General features: G+C 53.2%; 2 protein-coding genes across 3 annotated transcripts in view; one reads left to right on the forward strand and one right to left on the reverse strand.

Annotated features, from left to right (window-relative positions):
* ZER1 (zyg-11 related cell cycle regulator) overlaps positions 1–6,401 on the reverse strand; it is a 19,282-nt gene extending 12,881 nt beyond the window's left edge. Inside the window, exons 1-2 of one of the 2 annotated variants that reach the window (XM_040649298.2) lie at positions 5,270–6,401; positions 372–634 (exon numbers count right to left, since the gene is read on the reverse strand). In XM_040649298.2, the coding sequence (XP_040505232.1) occupies positions 372–529 (158 nt within the window). In that variant the 5' untranslated portion in view covers positions 530–634; positions 5,270–6,401. Of the gene's footprint in view, positions 1–371; positions 635–4,696; positions 4,809–5,269 lie in introns of those variants that run through there. The other variant, XM_415488.8, reaches the window with a different exon arrangement.
* TBC1D13 (TBC1 domain family member 13) lies at positions 5,108–16,141 on the forward strand. Its single transcript, XM_001233463.6, has 12 exons — positions 5,108–5,195; positions 5,297–5,370; positions 5,526–5,566; positions 5,870–5,931; positions 6,162–6,261; positions 7,541–7,623; positions 7,774–7,933; positions 8,487–8,694; positions 9,421–9,584; positions 11,064–11,224; positions 11,459–11,516; positions 12,519–16,141. The coding sequence occupies exons 1-12, from the start codon at positions 5,173–5,175 to the stop codon at positions 12,582–12,584; spliced, it is 1,200 nt and encodes a 399-aa protein (XP_001233464.1). The 5' UTR covers positions 5,108–5,172; the 3' UTR covers positions 12,585–16,141.
* The last annotated feature ends 28 nt before the right edge of the window (positions 16,142–16,169 follow it).

Raw genomic sequence — 16,169 nt, forward strand, 5'->3', positions numbered from 1 at the left:
ATCTGTTAGTACTTTGTACACTTATTTTTCTGGTTTGAGAGAGAGTTGTAATGCTTCAGTGGTGGGAAATAAGAAGGCTCCTTTATTGCTTACTGATGTTCTTGGAAGAAGCAGGGACTGTTCATTTCACTCAGGGTTTACCTACATGGAAATGGTGACTGGTGGGATACAATAACCCTCAGGGGACAATTCCTCCTGAAGTTAATGCAAATCCTTATTTCCAATATGAGGCTCATCAGAAAAAAAAAAAAAAAAACCAAAAAACAGCCCTATGAATTCTTCCCTTTTTTAGAAAACTACAATTCCCCCTTCCCTGAGTTCCCAACTCCTGTCCAAACCAGACAACAGCTCCTCCATAGGCCCAGACGTACTCGTTGACGAGTTTGTCACAGATCTCGCTTGGCAAGAAGATGTCAGGATGGAGCCGGAGAGTTTCATTGTCCAGCAAGTAGCACAGAGTCCCCTCCAAGTTGCGAAGGCAGAAATCTGTGCACAAGGTCATGAGCGACTCCGGGCTGTCGGATGCCATCTTGAGGGAAGCAGTGGGGAGGGGAAAACAGAAGGAAGCTTTTGATTCAGAAGATCCTTTCCTCAAATGAAATTCCAGGATGAGTTTACAGGGACATCAGGGCAGCTATAAGCAGAGGAGACAAAAGGATGCATTAAGAAAGGCACGTTGGAAAGCATGCTGCAGAGCTGCTGTACCAGCAGGATGGCAGTAGTTCTGGTTACAGCCTGCCACTTGCTGACCTCTGAAGAACCTGCAGTGGTTTGGTCCCCGTGGGGCTATGCACTAAATCCCCCCAGGGGACACCGGGGAATGAGTTAACGTGAAACACTTTCTTGCTGTATAGCCTCATTTCTTAACGTTTCCTCACTGCAGAAGTTATCTGGCTGACAAAGGGCTTCTGAAGGGGAAGTGGTGGAAACCACATCGCTTGGTTTCCTTCGGAGTGGGTTGAATAAACCACCAGAGAAGGTACAGCTGGGAAGATCCTCTGCATAGCCCCAGCGGGATCCGGTGACCCCATACCTTGTGCCTGTAAGTGTTTGCCATCATTCCAAGTGAAGCTTAATGTTCAAGCTGGGTGTTTCTCTGCAGCTCCGAGCCAGAAGCTCTGTGTATGTGTTTGAACTACACCATGAAGTGGGTCAGAAGCCAGAGGGGATGCTGGGCACTGTGCAGGCAGCTGGAACTCACAGAAACATTCCAAATTCTGTCATAAGAAGTATGAGTGACCGACATGGAGAAAAGCAAGGGGCTTCTGCCCTCCTTGGTTTTACTACTGAATAAAGGAGGATGGTGAGGCAGACAGCTCAGGGAAGCCAGTCCTGTCTGTTTCCTTATTTCAGAGATCTCACTGCTCTGGCTTTCAGGCTTGCTCACTGGCACTGAAGCAGAACTAGCTGAGTGCACTGAGGGCGTTTAGGAGAAATGACTGAAGACCATTTCACTTTTACAGGGCCAAATCATATTAGAAGCAACCTTAGGGTGATTCCTTCAGTGCATTTCCATGAGCACACGCACGAATTGCATCGCAGTGTTTATTTGTGAGGTGAGAGCTGTGTCTTTTCAATAGGTACGTTCCTGCTGCAGCGAGGACATCAGGGCTATGGAGTCAGTTATTCTTCTGTGCACCATAGCTGGGGAAACTGTTGCAAAATGTCTGTTATTCTCTTGCAGCTGCAGAGATCAGGCTATCTGTCTGTGTCCCTAGCTATCCCAGTGCTTTACAAAGCCAGTGGTGCTCTCCTTTCTTTCCTGCACTCAGAATTTAACTCGGTTTCCTCACCTCTATCTCTAACCCCAAGGGCACCCTTGGTGGCTCAGGCACCCTCTCTCTGTTCTGTTCAGCCACCGTCTGGGTTGTGCCACCAGGATGAAGGGTCAGTCAAAGCTGTGGATGAGGTAACCTTTCAAATGCAGGCACCACATGGTCTCTGTGGGAAGCGGGACACAGTTGTGACTGAGCCTGCCTGGCAGCCCATGCTCCCAGCCTTCTGGTGCCTCCTTATGCTGCACAAGTTGCAAATGGAAGCTCTTTTCTTCCTTTCGTGTCTTGTTCATTCTTTATTTAAGAGTGTGCTTTAGTGCAGGGACAAAGATTTGACCAAGGAATAAACCCGAGACAGAAAGGAGCCTCTCAAGAAGCAAATGGGACCAGCAGAGCTACTTTGTGCACAGCAATGGGAGGAACTGCAGTGCTGCATCACTCCTGATGTGCACCTACCCCAGGCCACGTCTCCCTGGGCTAAATCTTGCTCCAGTGCAAGTGGACAAACCTGGCACAGAACCTGGCTTCACTTGAATTGGATCAGTAATTTTTCCTTCCTAGAACATCTTTAGGAGCTGTACCTGTAAATAACTATGTAAGGATCACGTTTAAATCTCAAACTCCTGACCTGCTGTGTTCTGACCTAGAACTTTCACAGCCTTTTCAGTGTGATCTTGGCCAGGTCCTCTGGTTTTGGCTCAAGAAGGAAAAGGTCTCCAAGCAACAGCAGAGGAAAAAACGAAGGAAAACTCAGCAATCACAAAAAGGGGCTTAATGTGCTGATCCAAAACAGTCTGAAGTAACCTCCCTGCATCGCTGAGCCTCGATCTCCAGGGATCTAATAACACTACTATGACTTCTTAGGGGTGCTGTGGTAAGATGGGGACTTTTGAGACGCATGTGGTACGAACAATGAAAACGTGTAAGCTTCATTCTTGCATTATCAACAGCTCTCCCCTCTATAGCTGGCAGGAGAGAAGTCAAGGAATAAATGGGCAACTGAGAGCACACGCTGCCCTGCTAGCAGTGGGGTGAGGTCCTGCCTAAGAGGATGCACATGGGAGGAAGCTTGTCCTGCACTCTGCATGGCGTCTGCTTCGGAGATGCAACTCCTTCACCTCCTGAATGTATTTTGCCTGAAGCTTGCTTGAGAGAATCTTTCCAGAAAGGCCAGATCAACAGGAAGGTCTGAGCCGGGAGGGAAACACGTTCTGCTATCCCTACCGGTCCACCCATGCCACCAGACAGCAGGGCTGGAGCCAGCCTTCTACCACTTTTTACTGCTTCTGGACAGAGAGCTCTATACCAAATTCTCAGTGACAATTTATTATCATGTGCTGCTGATAGGGCCAATGCCTGGGACTTGTCCAAGCAGCTTAGAGCTCTAGAGGGCGAGCACTGGCATCCTGCTGCTCTAGCAACCCTCCCTTGCAAGCAGCACAGTGCAGCTGGTAGATCCCAGCCCTGCAGAGATCAGCTACGCTTCAACTTCTGAGCTCCCAACAAAATCCCACATCGGAACGTAGCACGCAGAGAAAAACATCCGTCCTCGTGATTTATTGTGCACAGCTGAGAAGCACTCAAGCTGCTGCTGTGACCGTGGTCCTTTTGTCCAGGTCGCTCCCTGCCTCTTCTAATCAGCCTCGAGGTACGATGTGGGCAGGGAAGTAATGAAGTCAACAGCTGCACTGATCAATATCGTCCCCGGCTATAAGCTCAGCGTGCTTCGGTGATAAAAATAAACAAGATAGAGATGCTGACGAATCATTAGCACTGCCTAATCACCGTCCTCGGGCGGCTTTCTGCAGGCAGTACATCAGCGAGCTGCCTGCCTTGCAGCGTGTCACCCGTGCTTCCCAGGGACGGGCCGTAAGCTGCCCACTGCACGCGTGTTTCTGAAGGGCCAAAGGTGTAAAGGATGCAAAAAAAGCACACGTGTGGGAATCGAGAAGTTAGAAATGCAGCTGCCGCTCTTCTCCCCACTTTATTTTTCCGTGAGGTTTTGCTTTCATTTTCGCACACAAAGGAACTGAGTGCCTCCAAGCAGGCATACAAAGCCCCACACACCCCCTGCAGCCCTGTCTGTGGAGTAACAGCACCCTCCCAGCGCCCAAGGGAAACTGCAGCGCTGTGACGCGCAGCTTCACCCCCATCGGCAGCCTCGCAGATCCACACAACTTCTTTGGCAGCTGCTGCTCCTTCGCAGGCTACGTTTGCAGCGTTGGGGCGCTTCTGGCAGCGCCGGCACGCGAGGGCTGGCGCCGCTCCGGGGCTGCCCGTGCCAACGGCTACCTTGGACTTCTGACCGTCTTCGCTCTCGGTCTCTCTCCAAGCCCGACTCGCTGCGGCTCCGTGCCAGCGGCGCAACGCTCGCATCGCCACAAACGCGACCGGCCGAGCTTCCAGCACCGGCGATTCGGCCGAGCAGATGGCAAACAACGCTCGTGGATGCGACCCGACCGCGCGGAACGGCTTTAAAAGAACCCATCTAACGCAAACGCGGCGCGGCGCGGGTCGCGTCCTGAAGGAAAACCGCACCGTCACTTCAGACGGCCTCTCGCACCGCGAACCGCCGCGCTGTGGTTAACCGACGGCTCATCGCAACGGGTGCGGGAAACGTCAGCGCTGCCTTCCAGCGGGGAAATGGATACGGAGCGGAGCCGTTCGCGGCGGCCGAGCGAACGCGCCCCGTCCGCGCTCGATCTCCCCCCGGGCTGCAGAGGAGGCGCGCGGCCCCGCGGCCGCAGCCCCGGCCCCGAGCGCAGCCCCGCGGGGCCCGACCGCTCCCGGGGCGCCCGGAGGTCACCGCGCCGTCCCCGTGTCCCGCCGGGGCGCGGGCCGGCAGCGTCGGTTCCGCGGAGGGGCGGCGCCGCCCCCACCCGCCCGGGGCCCGGCCGAGGGAGCGGAGCGGCGGCACTCACCTGGGCCCAGGCCCCGCCCGGCGCGGCGGATGGGGCCGGCGGTGGTCCCGGGCTCTCCCCGGCTCCGCGTCCTCCTCGGGCCCCGCTCCCCCCCGCCTCGGCCTCCGCTGTCAACAAACCCCTCCGTCACTTCCGCCAGCCGGGGCCGCCGCACCGGATGCCCTCCGCGTTCCCCCTAGGAAACACCGACCGGGCCGGAACGCTCCGACCGCCCCGCGGCACCGGGGAGCTCCGGCAGCTCCGTGCCGCGCTGCTCCCCGCGGGGCCGGGCGCCGGGACGCCACGAGGCGCGGTGGCGCTGACGTCACGAGGCGCGGGCAGAGCTCACCGCCGCCTCACGCCGCCCCGGGACGGGCGAGGCGGGCGGGGCCGGCGGCGGCGGGCGGGGCGATGGCGGAGGGGGCGGGGCTCGGCGCCCCCCGCGGGCGCGGCGTTTCCAGCCGGAGCGGTTGCGCGGCGCGCGGGGTCGGGCCGCCATGTCGCGGTTGCACCGGAGCAGGTGGGTGCGGGGCCGGAGGGGGTGCGGGGCGCCGTCCGCCGCTCGCTCGCTCGCTTACTTACTCACTCACTCACTCACTCACGGCCGCCGCTTCCCCTCAGGATCGCGGATTTCCAGGAGGTGCTCGGCGAACCTACGGTGGCTCTGGACAAGCTTCGCGATCTCTGCTTCAGCGGTGAGTGGGGCGGTGGGGGGGGGGTCCGGCGGGGCGCAGCGCTCCGTGTGGCCGCGGCCGCCCCTCCCGCTCCCGTCCCCGAACTTCGGCGCGGCGGCCCCCGCCGGGGCTGAGCCGTACCCGGCGATGACGACCGCGTCTCTGCTGTCCCGCAGGAATCCCGTTTGACGGAGGGCTGCGCTGCCTCTGCTGGAAGGTGCGTCTGGGTCCGCGTACTGCCGCTCCGGCGGCGCTTCGGGGCGCATAACGGCCACGTGCCGCTCGCCGCCCGGCGCCGGGCCCGCCCGGAGGTGGCCGTGTGTGCGCCCGCTCGGTTCGGCTTCGCCGCGGCTCAGCGCTGCGTTGCGCTTCGGGCGTTCTGATATCGCCGGGCGGCGAAGCGCTGAGCGTTCTGCGGAGCGCCGCTGCCCCGCGCTGGGTCGGCTCGGCTCGGCTCGGCTCGGCTCTCCGTTCGGCACCGCTCTCCTCAGATCCCAACGTGTGTTTGTGTCCTGCGCAGATCCTGCTGAACTACCTCCCCTTAGAGAGGGCCCTATGGAGCTCTTTGCTGAAGAAGCAGAGGTGAGGACGGCTCTGCTTGCCTCTTTCCTCCTAATGGGGTCTGTGGAGAAGGGGAGTGGTGCTTTGAATAATTAAGTGCCTTCATAAAAGGAATTGCTCTCGTGTGCTGTTCTTGGGGTCAGTGCATTTGAACTGGATCAGATGCAGGCTGAGCGGTGCAGGGCTGTGTGCCTGAGCTCAGGCCGAGCGCTTACATTGATGCGATCATCTGCTTCATTTCCCTCCCTAAGGGATCTGTATTCCCAGTTCCTAAAAGAGATGATTATTCAGCCTGGGATCGCCAAAGCCAACCTCGGCGTCTCAAGGGAAGATGTCACCTTAGAGGATCACGTAAGTGCTGCTAACCTCTGCATCGCAGGAAATTCCCCGTAGCTCTGAGCTGTGGCTCTGCAGCCTGCACCCCCGTGCTGCTCTTGGCCCTGTGCTGGCAGGAGGGGCAGCTCCTGGGTGTCAGCCCTGCGTCTGTGTCTGAGCAGCCTTCAGCTGCTGAGTTGCTGGCAAAGCAGTGGTTGGGGAGGGAACTGTGTGCAGCTGCGTGTGTGTCTGCCTTCCTGCTTTGGGGCTGTGCGGCCTGTGGGTCTGCTGGGAAGAGCAGAGGGTCATGAGGGGTCCCTGCAGCAGGGAGACACTCTCCTGGGAAGCTGTATTGGTGGGTAGGCTGGGGACAGGCTGCTCTGAGAGGCAGGAGGGGGCAGCTGGACTGCAGCAGAAAGCTGGTTTATCTCCAGTTCACTGATGAGTGACTTCTTTAATGGTTATTTATTGACCGTTTTTTTTGCATCCCTTTCTGCTTTGAAAATACTGGTAAGTTGGTGTCAAGGCAGGGGATGATATAACTGAAGATAAGGGCTGTAAATGCTACAGCTGCTTCCACGGCTTGTCCTGAACGTTCACGTTCTGCTGGTGTGTGGTCAGCTGTGCTGCCGTGATCCACCAGGGCTGTAAAACTATAACGTTTGTAACATTCCTTGCGTTGACAGCTTACAGTGATCTTTGGAGCTCTTGGAATGTTCCTTTTATGGTGTTTTCTGTTCTCCTGTCAGATGATTATTAACTTTGTGCAGATCATGATCTGGAGAAAAGAAAGCGCCCGTGGGAGAGGGGGAGCCAACTTTGTCATGGTGGAAAACTGGTCAGATAGGGGGCAGGTTGTTTGCATTAATAATGCATTTCCTTTTTGCTGGGCACGCTGGATGAGCTTAATCAGCCTTCTCAGGGCTGAGATATCCACCCCCACCATACTCAGGTGTTGCCTTAACTTGTGGGCTGGGTGCAAAGACCTCCTTTGTACAGGTTGGAGCTGCCATTGGGGATCCTTGTATAGGACAGGATGCTTGATTTGGGGACTAAGTCACGAAGAAGCATACGAAAAGGGGTTAGAGATGTTGGATTCTGCTTCAGTGAATTTGCATGGTCACTTGTTTGGCAAGTTCTGATCTGCTTCCTACACCGTGTGTGCTGTCTGAAGAAACAGCACTAAGGGCAGTGCCAGAAGGATTGGGCCCTGTGCTGGTTCTGGCTGACAGCAGGAACCGTACATCAGTGTGCATTTGCTGAGGCCTTTGGTGCACATGGAGGATGCTTGTTTTTGTCTTGTTTATCTCTCCAGCCCCTCAATCCAAACCCAGACAGCCGGTGGAATACTTACTTCAAAGACAACGAGGTGCTCCTCCAGATAGACAAAGACGTCAGGTGTGTATGGCATAACGACTCAGGTTTCTGAGTGCTTTGCTTTAATACTTTGTACTTTGAATATCGAGTTTAATATTAAACTGAGCTTCCTATGTAGCACGGGGCACGCACTTCCTTCTCACGCTTGATTTCCTCCTGCATCCACCCCAGGAGGCTGTACCCCGACATGGCATTCTTCCAGCGCCCGACCGACTACCCCTGCCTTCTAATCCTGGACCCCCAAAATGAGTTTGAGACGCTGCGTAAGCGGGTGGAGCAGACCACGCTGAAGTCCCAGACGGTGGCACGGAACCGCAGCGGGGTTACAAATGTGAGGTCCAGGTGTGGGCTGCCCGTGGGGCATGGAGTGGGCCCTGATAGGGCTGCTGGTGGTTCTCGGGCTTTTTGTGCTTGTGTGTTGGAATTGTGTGAATGCAGCAGCAGAGGCTGTGAATTTGGTGGCTAGACAGCTTTAGAGAACCAGCTGGCGTGCCTGAGAGCTGGCAGGAGCCGTAGGATATTTTATGCCTAAGATGTGCCTTCCTGCACGGGAACAAAGCACTGAAGGGTTAATTTACTGAAGCTGAATTGATAGAGTCTTCCAGAGCTGGGTCTCCTCATAACTGTGATTGGGAAAAGAGCTGGGGAACGGCTGGAACGTGTGTTATCTTTTTCCTCTGTGGGTGTCGGATCATTAAGTGCTGCACGCTGGGTGCTGGGGAAGGTGGCTGGCTGCAGTCTGTCCCCTTTTCCTGCGTTACAAAGACGTGGCACTGCTGTGTTTTCTTACTGCATGGGATCAGGTGATGCAGTGGTTCAGGGGAACTGTCCGTTGCAGCACAGACTGCTTTGTTCATCAGCTCTAGTCTTGCCTTGCTCTTCAGGTGAGCTCCCCTCTTAAATCATCTCCTTCCTCTCTGAGTGAGTACGAAGTTCTGCCCAATGGCTGCGAAGCTCACTGGGAAGTGGTGGAGCGAATCCTTTTCATCTATGCCAAGCTGAACCCCGGGATAGCCTACGTTCAGGGGATGAATGAAATAGTGGGGCCCCTTTACTACACCTTTGCTACAGATCCTAACAGCGAGTGGAAAGGTGAGAGGCTCTTCTGGACGCTGGGTAGGGGCTGTTGTGCTGCATGCTCTCTGTGTGAAGGAGGGTTTCAGGATGGAGGCTCTAAGCAATTCAGTTTGGATTGACCAGGAAATAACCACACAAACCCCCCAGACCAGCAAGTGCAGCAAGAGATGTGCATTTCTGAGAGCACAGCGGACAGACAGAGGCTGAATGGGCTGGGAGTGCTGAGGGCATCAGAAATGGAGATTTGGGGGATTTTTTGTCTTCTGTGTATCAGAGTTGCTCTTCCTGACTGAAACCTAAAATCCCCATACAAGTCCTTTGTTGCTTCTTTTGCTAAAAATACGTCTGTGTGGGCTACGGTGGGGTTGTTTTCTTTGTTCTGTTACTTTGTTTGTTTCTGTTTTGTGTGTGTGTTTTGTTTTTAATTAACAAGAAGCACAACAGAAAGGGTGGGGCAAGAAGGATGGAATGGGAGTTCTGCGTTGCTCCCTCTTCAAAGCTCTGGGGCTGTGTGCTCGTGGCAGCAAGACCAGGTGGTCTTCTGGGCCACAGATAACTGCCACAGAGTGTCACAACAACCTCAGTGTGCACCCAGGGCCTGCACTGCAGCAGCTCTGTATGCAGCCAGAGTCTCGTGAGATGCACTACAGCAGTGAGGTTATCAGCCCAGAGCAGCTCTGTGTGCCTCTGACAGCGATGCTTTCTCTGTGCTTCCATTCACTTCCTCCTTTAATTCCCCAGAACACGCTGAAGCTGACACTTTTTTCTGCTTTACCAACCTAATGGCTGAAATTCGGGACAACTTCATTAAGAGCTTGGACGATTCTCAGTGTGGTATAACCTACAAAATGGAGAAGGTCTATTCCACCCTGAAGGAAAAGGATGTGGAGCTGTATTTGAAGCTGGTGAGGAGCTGGGTGTTTCTCTTAGTTGTGGTTGGAATGTGGGGGAGGGAGCATTCAAATGTCAGCCAACTTTGTTCAGCTGTTCCTGGGCTTGAACAGAGAGGTTGAGGAGTTGTGGGAAGGCCTTTGCCAGCAGGACGTAGGGGCTGTCTTATCTGTAAGCTGAAACAAGCTCTCCTTGGAGGAAGCCCGGAGTGAGCTGATGCAGCAAAGCTTTCCTCCCCTGCGTGAGTGCAAACTGTAGCTGTTGTGAAGCTGCCAGCTGTGACTTGGCTACCAGCCCCGGTCACCTGGATTCGAGCTGGAGATGGAAACACAAGTTTAGCTGTAAAGTTCCCTGGAATTTGTCATCAAAACCGTCAACAAAACTCCCAGCAGAAGCAAGCTGAAAAGCTGCAAAATCCTGCTCACGTAATTCTACCATTTTCCTCCCATTGGGGATCTCAGGGTGCCACGGATTGCTGTGGGTTTTGTAGACTATGAGGCAGCTACTGTAGCAAACCCATGTAGGTCTCGTAGTCTGTTTGATGTAGAAGTCCAAGGTGAATCTGGAAGGGGAAGCTGTCCTTATTACTGCAGCCTTCACCAGATTGTTCGGAGAGGTTTTGCATTTAGAAAAGGTGAGAGCCATTCACTAATCCAAAAAGTGATCTGTCACCACAGTGTGGCTGTGCGACCCACAGCGTGGGCTGAAGGCTGACTTAGGGGGGAGAAAATAAACGACTCACTGTTTGGCAAGAAATGCCCTTGGCCGTGCAGCAACCGATCTCCAGCAATGTCACCAGGATGCCGAGCTTTTTGGACTGTGCTTAAGGTTACAGACTCTTGGGTTTGATAGTAAAAACGACCCAAGAAAGCTACGGGCTGGAGGTGCTCACAGTGCCTTACTGACCGCCAGCGTGAACTCTGCCCCATCTTTTGTTTCTTTCTGTGAACAGTAAAGCTTTGATAAAGGCAGAGCTTCTGGGAGGGAGAGGAAATCCTGCAAACACTGCTAAGGGTCAGAGCCTTGGCTGGAGGGGGAGGACTGCGGCTTTGCAGATAAAGTGGTGTTCAGATGGGAAGTTAAAATTACTCGGCAGGTTTAACTGAAATAACACACAGTGCCTTTAGGGAGGAAAGCTTCCTTTACTCCTGTCTTAGAGGAGCGTTTTCTGTCTTTGGCTGTAGACATGGAATGTGGTTGCATTGAAGGTCTTTCTCAATCACAAAAACGTGAAAGCCCTCAAAGGAGGTGGTGGATTTGCTGATGTTTCTGGGCAGCCTGGTCTGGTGGTTGGCCACCCTGCACATAGCAGGGGAGTTGAAACTCAATGATCATTATGGGCCTTTTCAACCCAGGCCATTCTATGTTCCAGCACGGCTTGGCAGCGTAGAGCTATTTCAGTGTGGAAACGGGGAGGGAAATGAGGGCTGCATCTCTTATGTGGGGTGGGCTGGGAGCACGCATTCATTCTTTGTCTGGCGCGTGTCTGACAGCAAGAGCAGAACATCAAACCCCAGTTCTTCGCCTTCCGCTGGCTGACACTGCTCTTGTCCCAAGAGTTCCTGCTGCCAGATGTCATCCGGATCTGGGACTCCCTCTTTGCTGACGATAAACGCTTCGATTTCCTGCTGTTGGTGTGTTGTGCCATGCTGACGTAAGTATGGAAACGGCCACTGTGCTCTTTCCTTTCCCTCCTCTAATGAAACCCATAGGCCTAGGAACCTTCTATAGGCGTGTGTTAATGCACCTGATGAATAGGCCACAGGCATTTGTCACAGTGCTAAGTGGAGGTGTTCTCAGAAATCTCCATAAAGGCACATTGAAGTCCATTTTTTTGAAGTTCCTCTGTAAAGAGCTGAGAGTAGCTGGAGTCATTTCCATCTTTCAGACTAATCCGGGATCAGTTGCTGGAAGGAGACTTCACTCTCAACATGAGGCTGCTACAGGTAAGGATTAAATATTGCAGGCGTAGGTTGCAATGTAAAGAGCCTTGAAATAGTGCTGTGAGAGGGGGTTGTGGTATGGGCATGTCTTGCTGAGGAGAGGTACCAGCTTTCTGATGGCTGTGTGCAGAGATCTTAATGTTGGTCACACAGCATGCTAATTACTGGAAGTATACATCTTTGCATGCTGTGGTCCCCACCACTGCAGGGAAACTGAGCTTACTTGAGGCAGACAGCTGCTTTACCTTCCTTGGTGGTGGAGTCTCTGCTCCTTGTGCTGTTAACTGGGCTTTCATTTTCACATGCAGAATGTGGCTGTGTGCTCTCTGTTCCATCTCGCTAGCACTGTATGGGTTTCTTCTCCTTCCTCCCCTTTCCAAGTGCTCCAATAGCAAGGGGCTCAGTGGTGCTCCTTCTCTGGTCTTCTGCTGGCAGGGCACAGTGCTGCTGTCTGGAGCCCAGCACTACCATTGACACAAAGCCTTTTGCTCTTGCACCCTTCCTGGCTTACAGAGACGTTGTAGACTGCTGGCTTATAACATTCTTTGGTTTGCAAAAAAAAAAAAAAAAACAACCAAAAACACCAGCATTTTCCATCAAAGCCCTGAAACCTGTGTAACAGCATTAAACTTGTTGGGTAGAGGCTTTTGTTTAGCTCTGAGATCTGTGAGAGCCCACGGTTGGAAATGCCTGCACTGAACAGCAGGATATCTGTGACTCTGCCAGTTCCTGCTTTGGGCTGTATGGGGGGCTGGCTTTGATAAGGCCCTCTGGCATGAAGATCTTGTGCAGTCAGCTGGCTTGGTACCGTTGGAGGATAAGTTAATAGAAACTTCTTGAAGGGCACTGGGGCTCGATCAGTTACAAAACAGGAAGCTGTTAAGGGAGTAACTGAACTTAACAGCGTTCTGGTGGGCTAACAATGCTGTTGTCAAGGTTTGCCCTGCTTAGGTGGAGCGATGTCAGATGCTAAGTAGGCACTTACACTTCATTCCTTTACTATAGGATTATCCCATATCTGATGTTCACCTGATTTTGAAGAAAGCCAAGGAACTTCAGGATTCCAAATAGTCCATGAGCCCGACTAAAGGTGTTGGAGAAACTGTATGGCAGAGGATCTTAGGAGATGGCCCCGTGCAGTGCATTAAAACTCCTAGGGATCTCTGCAGGACTTCAGGTTTTGCATTTGGGCTACCGGCCACCTTGAAGACTTCCTTCTGCTCTATTTATTAGGTCAAGGACTGATTACTTCCCTATCTGCTTGGGTCCTGCACTCCAGATTTTTCAACTCTCAAATGCCTCTGTGCTGCCAAAAGCAGTTCTTTGTATCTTTTTTAATGACTTGATGTGGGGAAAGAAACCATCTATCTGCATATCCCTCAAGGGCAGGATTCCTTCTGCATCATGAAAGTAGCTCACGTGGAGTTACTTCTGATGGGGAAGGGACAGTCTGGATCCAGTAGATTTTGGTGGGTGAGTATAGAAGGATCTTTCTCCTGTGAACAGAATGTATCCCAAGGAAGTCACACGTTCTGCCATTCAAGTAGCTTCTGGATTCTTCTCCCTCGTATCTGCACTTGGCTGTCCCTGGGGCGTGCAAAAGAAGAAGGCTGTGTCAGCTTCTGGTGCATGTCATCTGGCTTCCAGCAGTTTGGACCCCTTCTCATGAGAAAGACCTTGAGGAACCGTGATGGGAAGACGTGATAACAGCTGGCAGCTTTGTGCACTGAAACTGCCTGCATCGCCTTACCATAGAGGTCTCCTTGAAAGAAGACTGTTGTGGTTTTCATCTATGAGTGTAGTTGGAAGTCAAGCCTTATTACGCTAAGCCTTAGAGCAGGAGTTCATTGCTGCAGGGAGGCTGGGGCCTCAGGCTGCTTTCCTGGCTGGAACTGGAGCATATCTAGCTGCAATCAGGATTCTGAAACACAAGAAATGGGCATCTAGTTGCATGAAGACAGCTCTACTTAAGGACTTACGTAGGCATAGCGCTGGGGTTTTCTGCCTCAGTGGCTTGCATAGGATATTACCCTGCATGAGCTCTGGTCATGATAACCTTGATATTGTCTAATAGCACTTCTTGCCAGGAACAGACACATTACAGGTCTGACCTACAAGAAGGAGTTCTTTCATGCTGTAATCCAGTGGGCATACAAGCAGTTCAGTCATTAGTTGACTCCTGGGGGTAATCCAGGTTTGTGTGCACCAGTACTACTGGGGTGACAGCTGTGAGCTGGACACTTGTCCCTCCTGAGGGGGAAACAGCTGCATTTCAGTACAGTGCTACAGGCTCAGGTGGGCATTGAGCAAGACAGACTGTGGAAAGAACTGTTAACCTGCCAGTTGTGTCAAGCTGATCAGAAACCAAAAGCCTCAAAGAGAGAAACTGCCAGCACCCAATTGCTTGGGTTGTGCAGAAGCTCTTGAGTGAACACTAATCCACAGTGCTTTATCCTCCTGTGCTGTGCTGGCTCGTTTCTGTGTAGCTGTTCAACACTGCAATTTTCAGTATTTATGGGTATTGATTTGTTGAAGGTCAGTCATCTGCTTAAGCTGCTGATGGCCTCAGTGTCCCTAAGGAGAGGGGTGTTGTGTTGTCAGCCTTCAGCTGTCCTACCCGTTACTTCCTTCAGGGAAGGCCTCCTCTTTGCAGGCTGCTGTCATTTTGTAAGGCTGGGCAGGGGGATGGGTTGGTGCACGTGCCTCTCTTCTTGTTAGCAATCCCAAGCAAAGTCTGCCTCTATGGAAGATGCTGGAGTGGTGCTGGTGCAGCTGGTGTCACTGCAGTGATGGAACATGAGCAAGTGAAGGCTTAGAACAATCTAATTAGTACCTATGGCTAACAGCGTCTCCCTTGCTGCAGTCCTTCCCATAGGGTAGAGTTTTCCTCCAAGAAAAAATGGCAGGGATGGATGAGGAAAGCCGTGTGATGCAGCGTGCTGTCTGCTCTGGCTGCTGTGTGGGTGTTCTTCTGCCTTCTGCCACTGAGCAGTTCTGGCTGTCGGGTGCCTTGCACTGGAGGCCCTGTCAGACCTGTATGGCCAAACTGCCAGCTGGCAGCCACGCGTGTGGAGCTGGAGGGTCTGACCCTTAGCAGGGGTTATTTCCTTCGAAACACTTTTCCCCCCAGAGTAATGCTGTAGCTCTCACACGTTCCGTGCACAGTCTCCTCATGCTGTGTCCCTGTAGAAGTGCTTCCTTTGTGTTTTCTCTCTGCTAGGTGGACATCAGTGAGGGTTCCCACTCTGAATAACCACAGTTCTCCTTCTAATGACCTGAGAAGGCAGCGGGTGAACAGGGATCAAAACATCACTTGTTTTCAGGGTTGTGTGCAGGCCCTGCGCTTGGCCGCAGCGGGAGGACCCCGGCACATGGGTGCTCCTGCAGCACTGCAGCAACAGCCACCTCCTCCTTTCCACGTGTTGCAGGGCTTATGTTGTGCTGTTCTCTTTGGGGGGGGGTGATGGGGAGCACTTTTAAGAGGATTTTGCAGTGGGATGAAAGCTTTGGCTGCCGGGAGGGTTTTGTGGGGTACATTCTGCAGCTTTATCCAGGTGGGCCTGTGGCTGCTCGCCCTGGCAGGGTGGATCCTACATGGAGAGCTGTTGTCTGTCCTTGGCCCCTCCTGTGTGGTAGGGCTTCGTTCTGCTGCTGCAGAGGGCTTTGAAGGAGCTGCTCTACTCGGCAGTGATGTTCGTTACTCTGAGACTTGTTTGTTTCTTTAAGAGCAAAGATGGATTTTGTGGAGGGGAGAAGTCCAGTCACCAGCTGCTGAGTCTCCTCGTTAGTTTCCATGCCTTCGTCCCTCAAAAGCTGTTGGTGACGATGATTTTACTTTTCTTTGAGCTCAGGAAGCATTGACTGGCTTGTGGTTGTTGCCAAGCAGCTCCTGCTTTTCCACCCTGCAGGCATTTCCAACTCTTGATTTTCCCCTGGGGAGTGGAGGGCTGCTGCCTTCCCCTTACTGTACTGTAGCGCGGATGTCTGGAAGTTTGGCTTTGGTGAGGAGGTAAAAGGGAAAGGATAGCGGAGATGGAGTCTGTGATGATGGTCACACAGAGCCCTGATGCTGAGTTGGAGCTGTGTGACCTAACAGCCGCTCACCCTGTGGCAGTGGGTGGGACGAAGGCCAGAAGTTGGTTGGGGGATTCCTGTGGGAGAGCAGAGGGTGTTTTCCTCCTGTGTCAGTGAGTGGCTTATCAGAATAACACTTCGTTTTGCTTTTGTTTTTACCTTGGCTGGAAAGGACGGCCAGAACAGGGTCAAGAGGGAACACTTCGTCACACTAAAACGACTTTTATGCTTCTTTTTAAACACTATTTTTTATAACGCTCCCTTTAGCTCAGCGGGCGGCTGCATGCGGGCATCCCTCAGTGCCGGGCCGTGCTCGGGGTGAAGCTCGGCCTTCCTCGGGCAGGGCGGGGGCACAGGGCTGTCGGTGTGGTGGGTTTGGGGCCCGAGCTGGGCCTGCTCCATCGCCCCATGGCTGCAGCAGTGAGCGCGGGGCCTGCAGCACCGCCTCGTTAACTTCTGCTCTTTCCTTTTGTACTTTATCCCGCGAGACCTCCGTGTCTCTCATTTAATGCTGTTCTTGAGTTGTCCAAATAAAATGGTTTCTTTGCACACTGCTACGGGCTGCGCTTCTGTAAGCATGGC

This window comes from Gallus gallus, chromosome 17, assembly GCF_016699485.2.
Source record: "Gallus gallus isolate bGalGal1 chromosome 17, bGalGal1.mat.broiler.GRCg7b, whole genome shotgun sequence".
NCBI lineage: Eukaryota > Metazoa > Chordata > Aves > Galliformes > Phasianidae > Gallus > Gallus gallus.

Coding starts and splice junctions, on each gene's coding strand:
- TBC1D13 (XM_001233463.6), top strand. CDS start 5,173: ATGTCGCGGTTGCACCGGAGCAG. Junction 5,196..5,296: donor TCGCGGTTGCACCGGAGCAG/GTGGGTGCGGGG, acceptor GCTTCCCCTCAG/GATCGCGGATTTCCAGGAGG. Junction 8,695..9,420: donor TCCTAACAGCGAGTGGAAAG/GTGAGAGGCTCT, acceptor TTAATTCCCCAG/AACACGCTGAAGCTGACACT.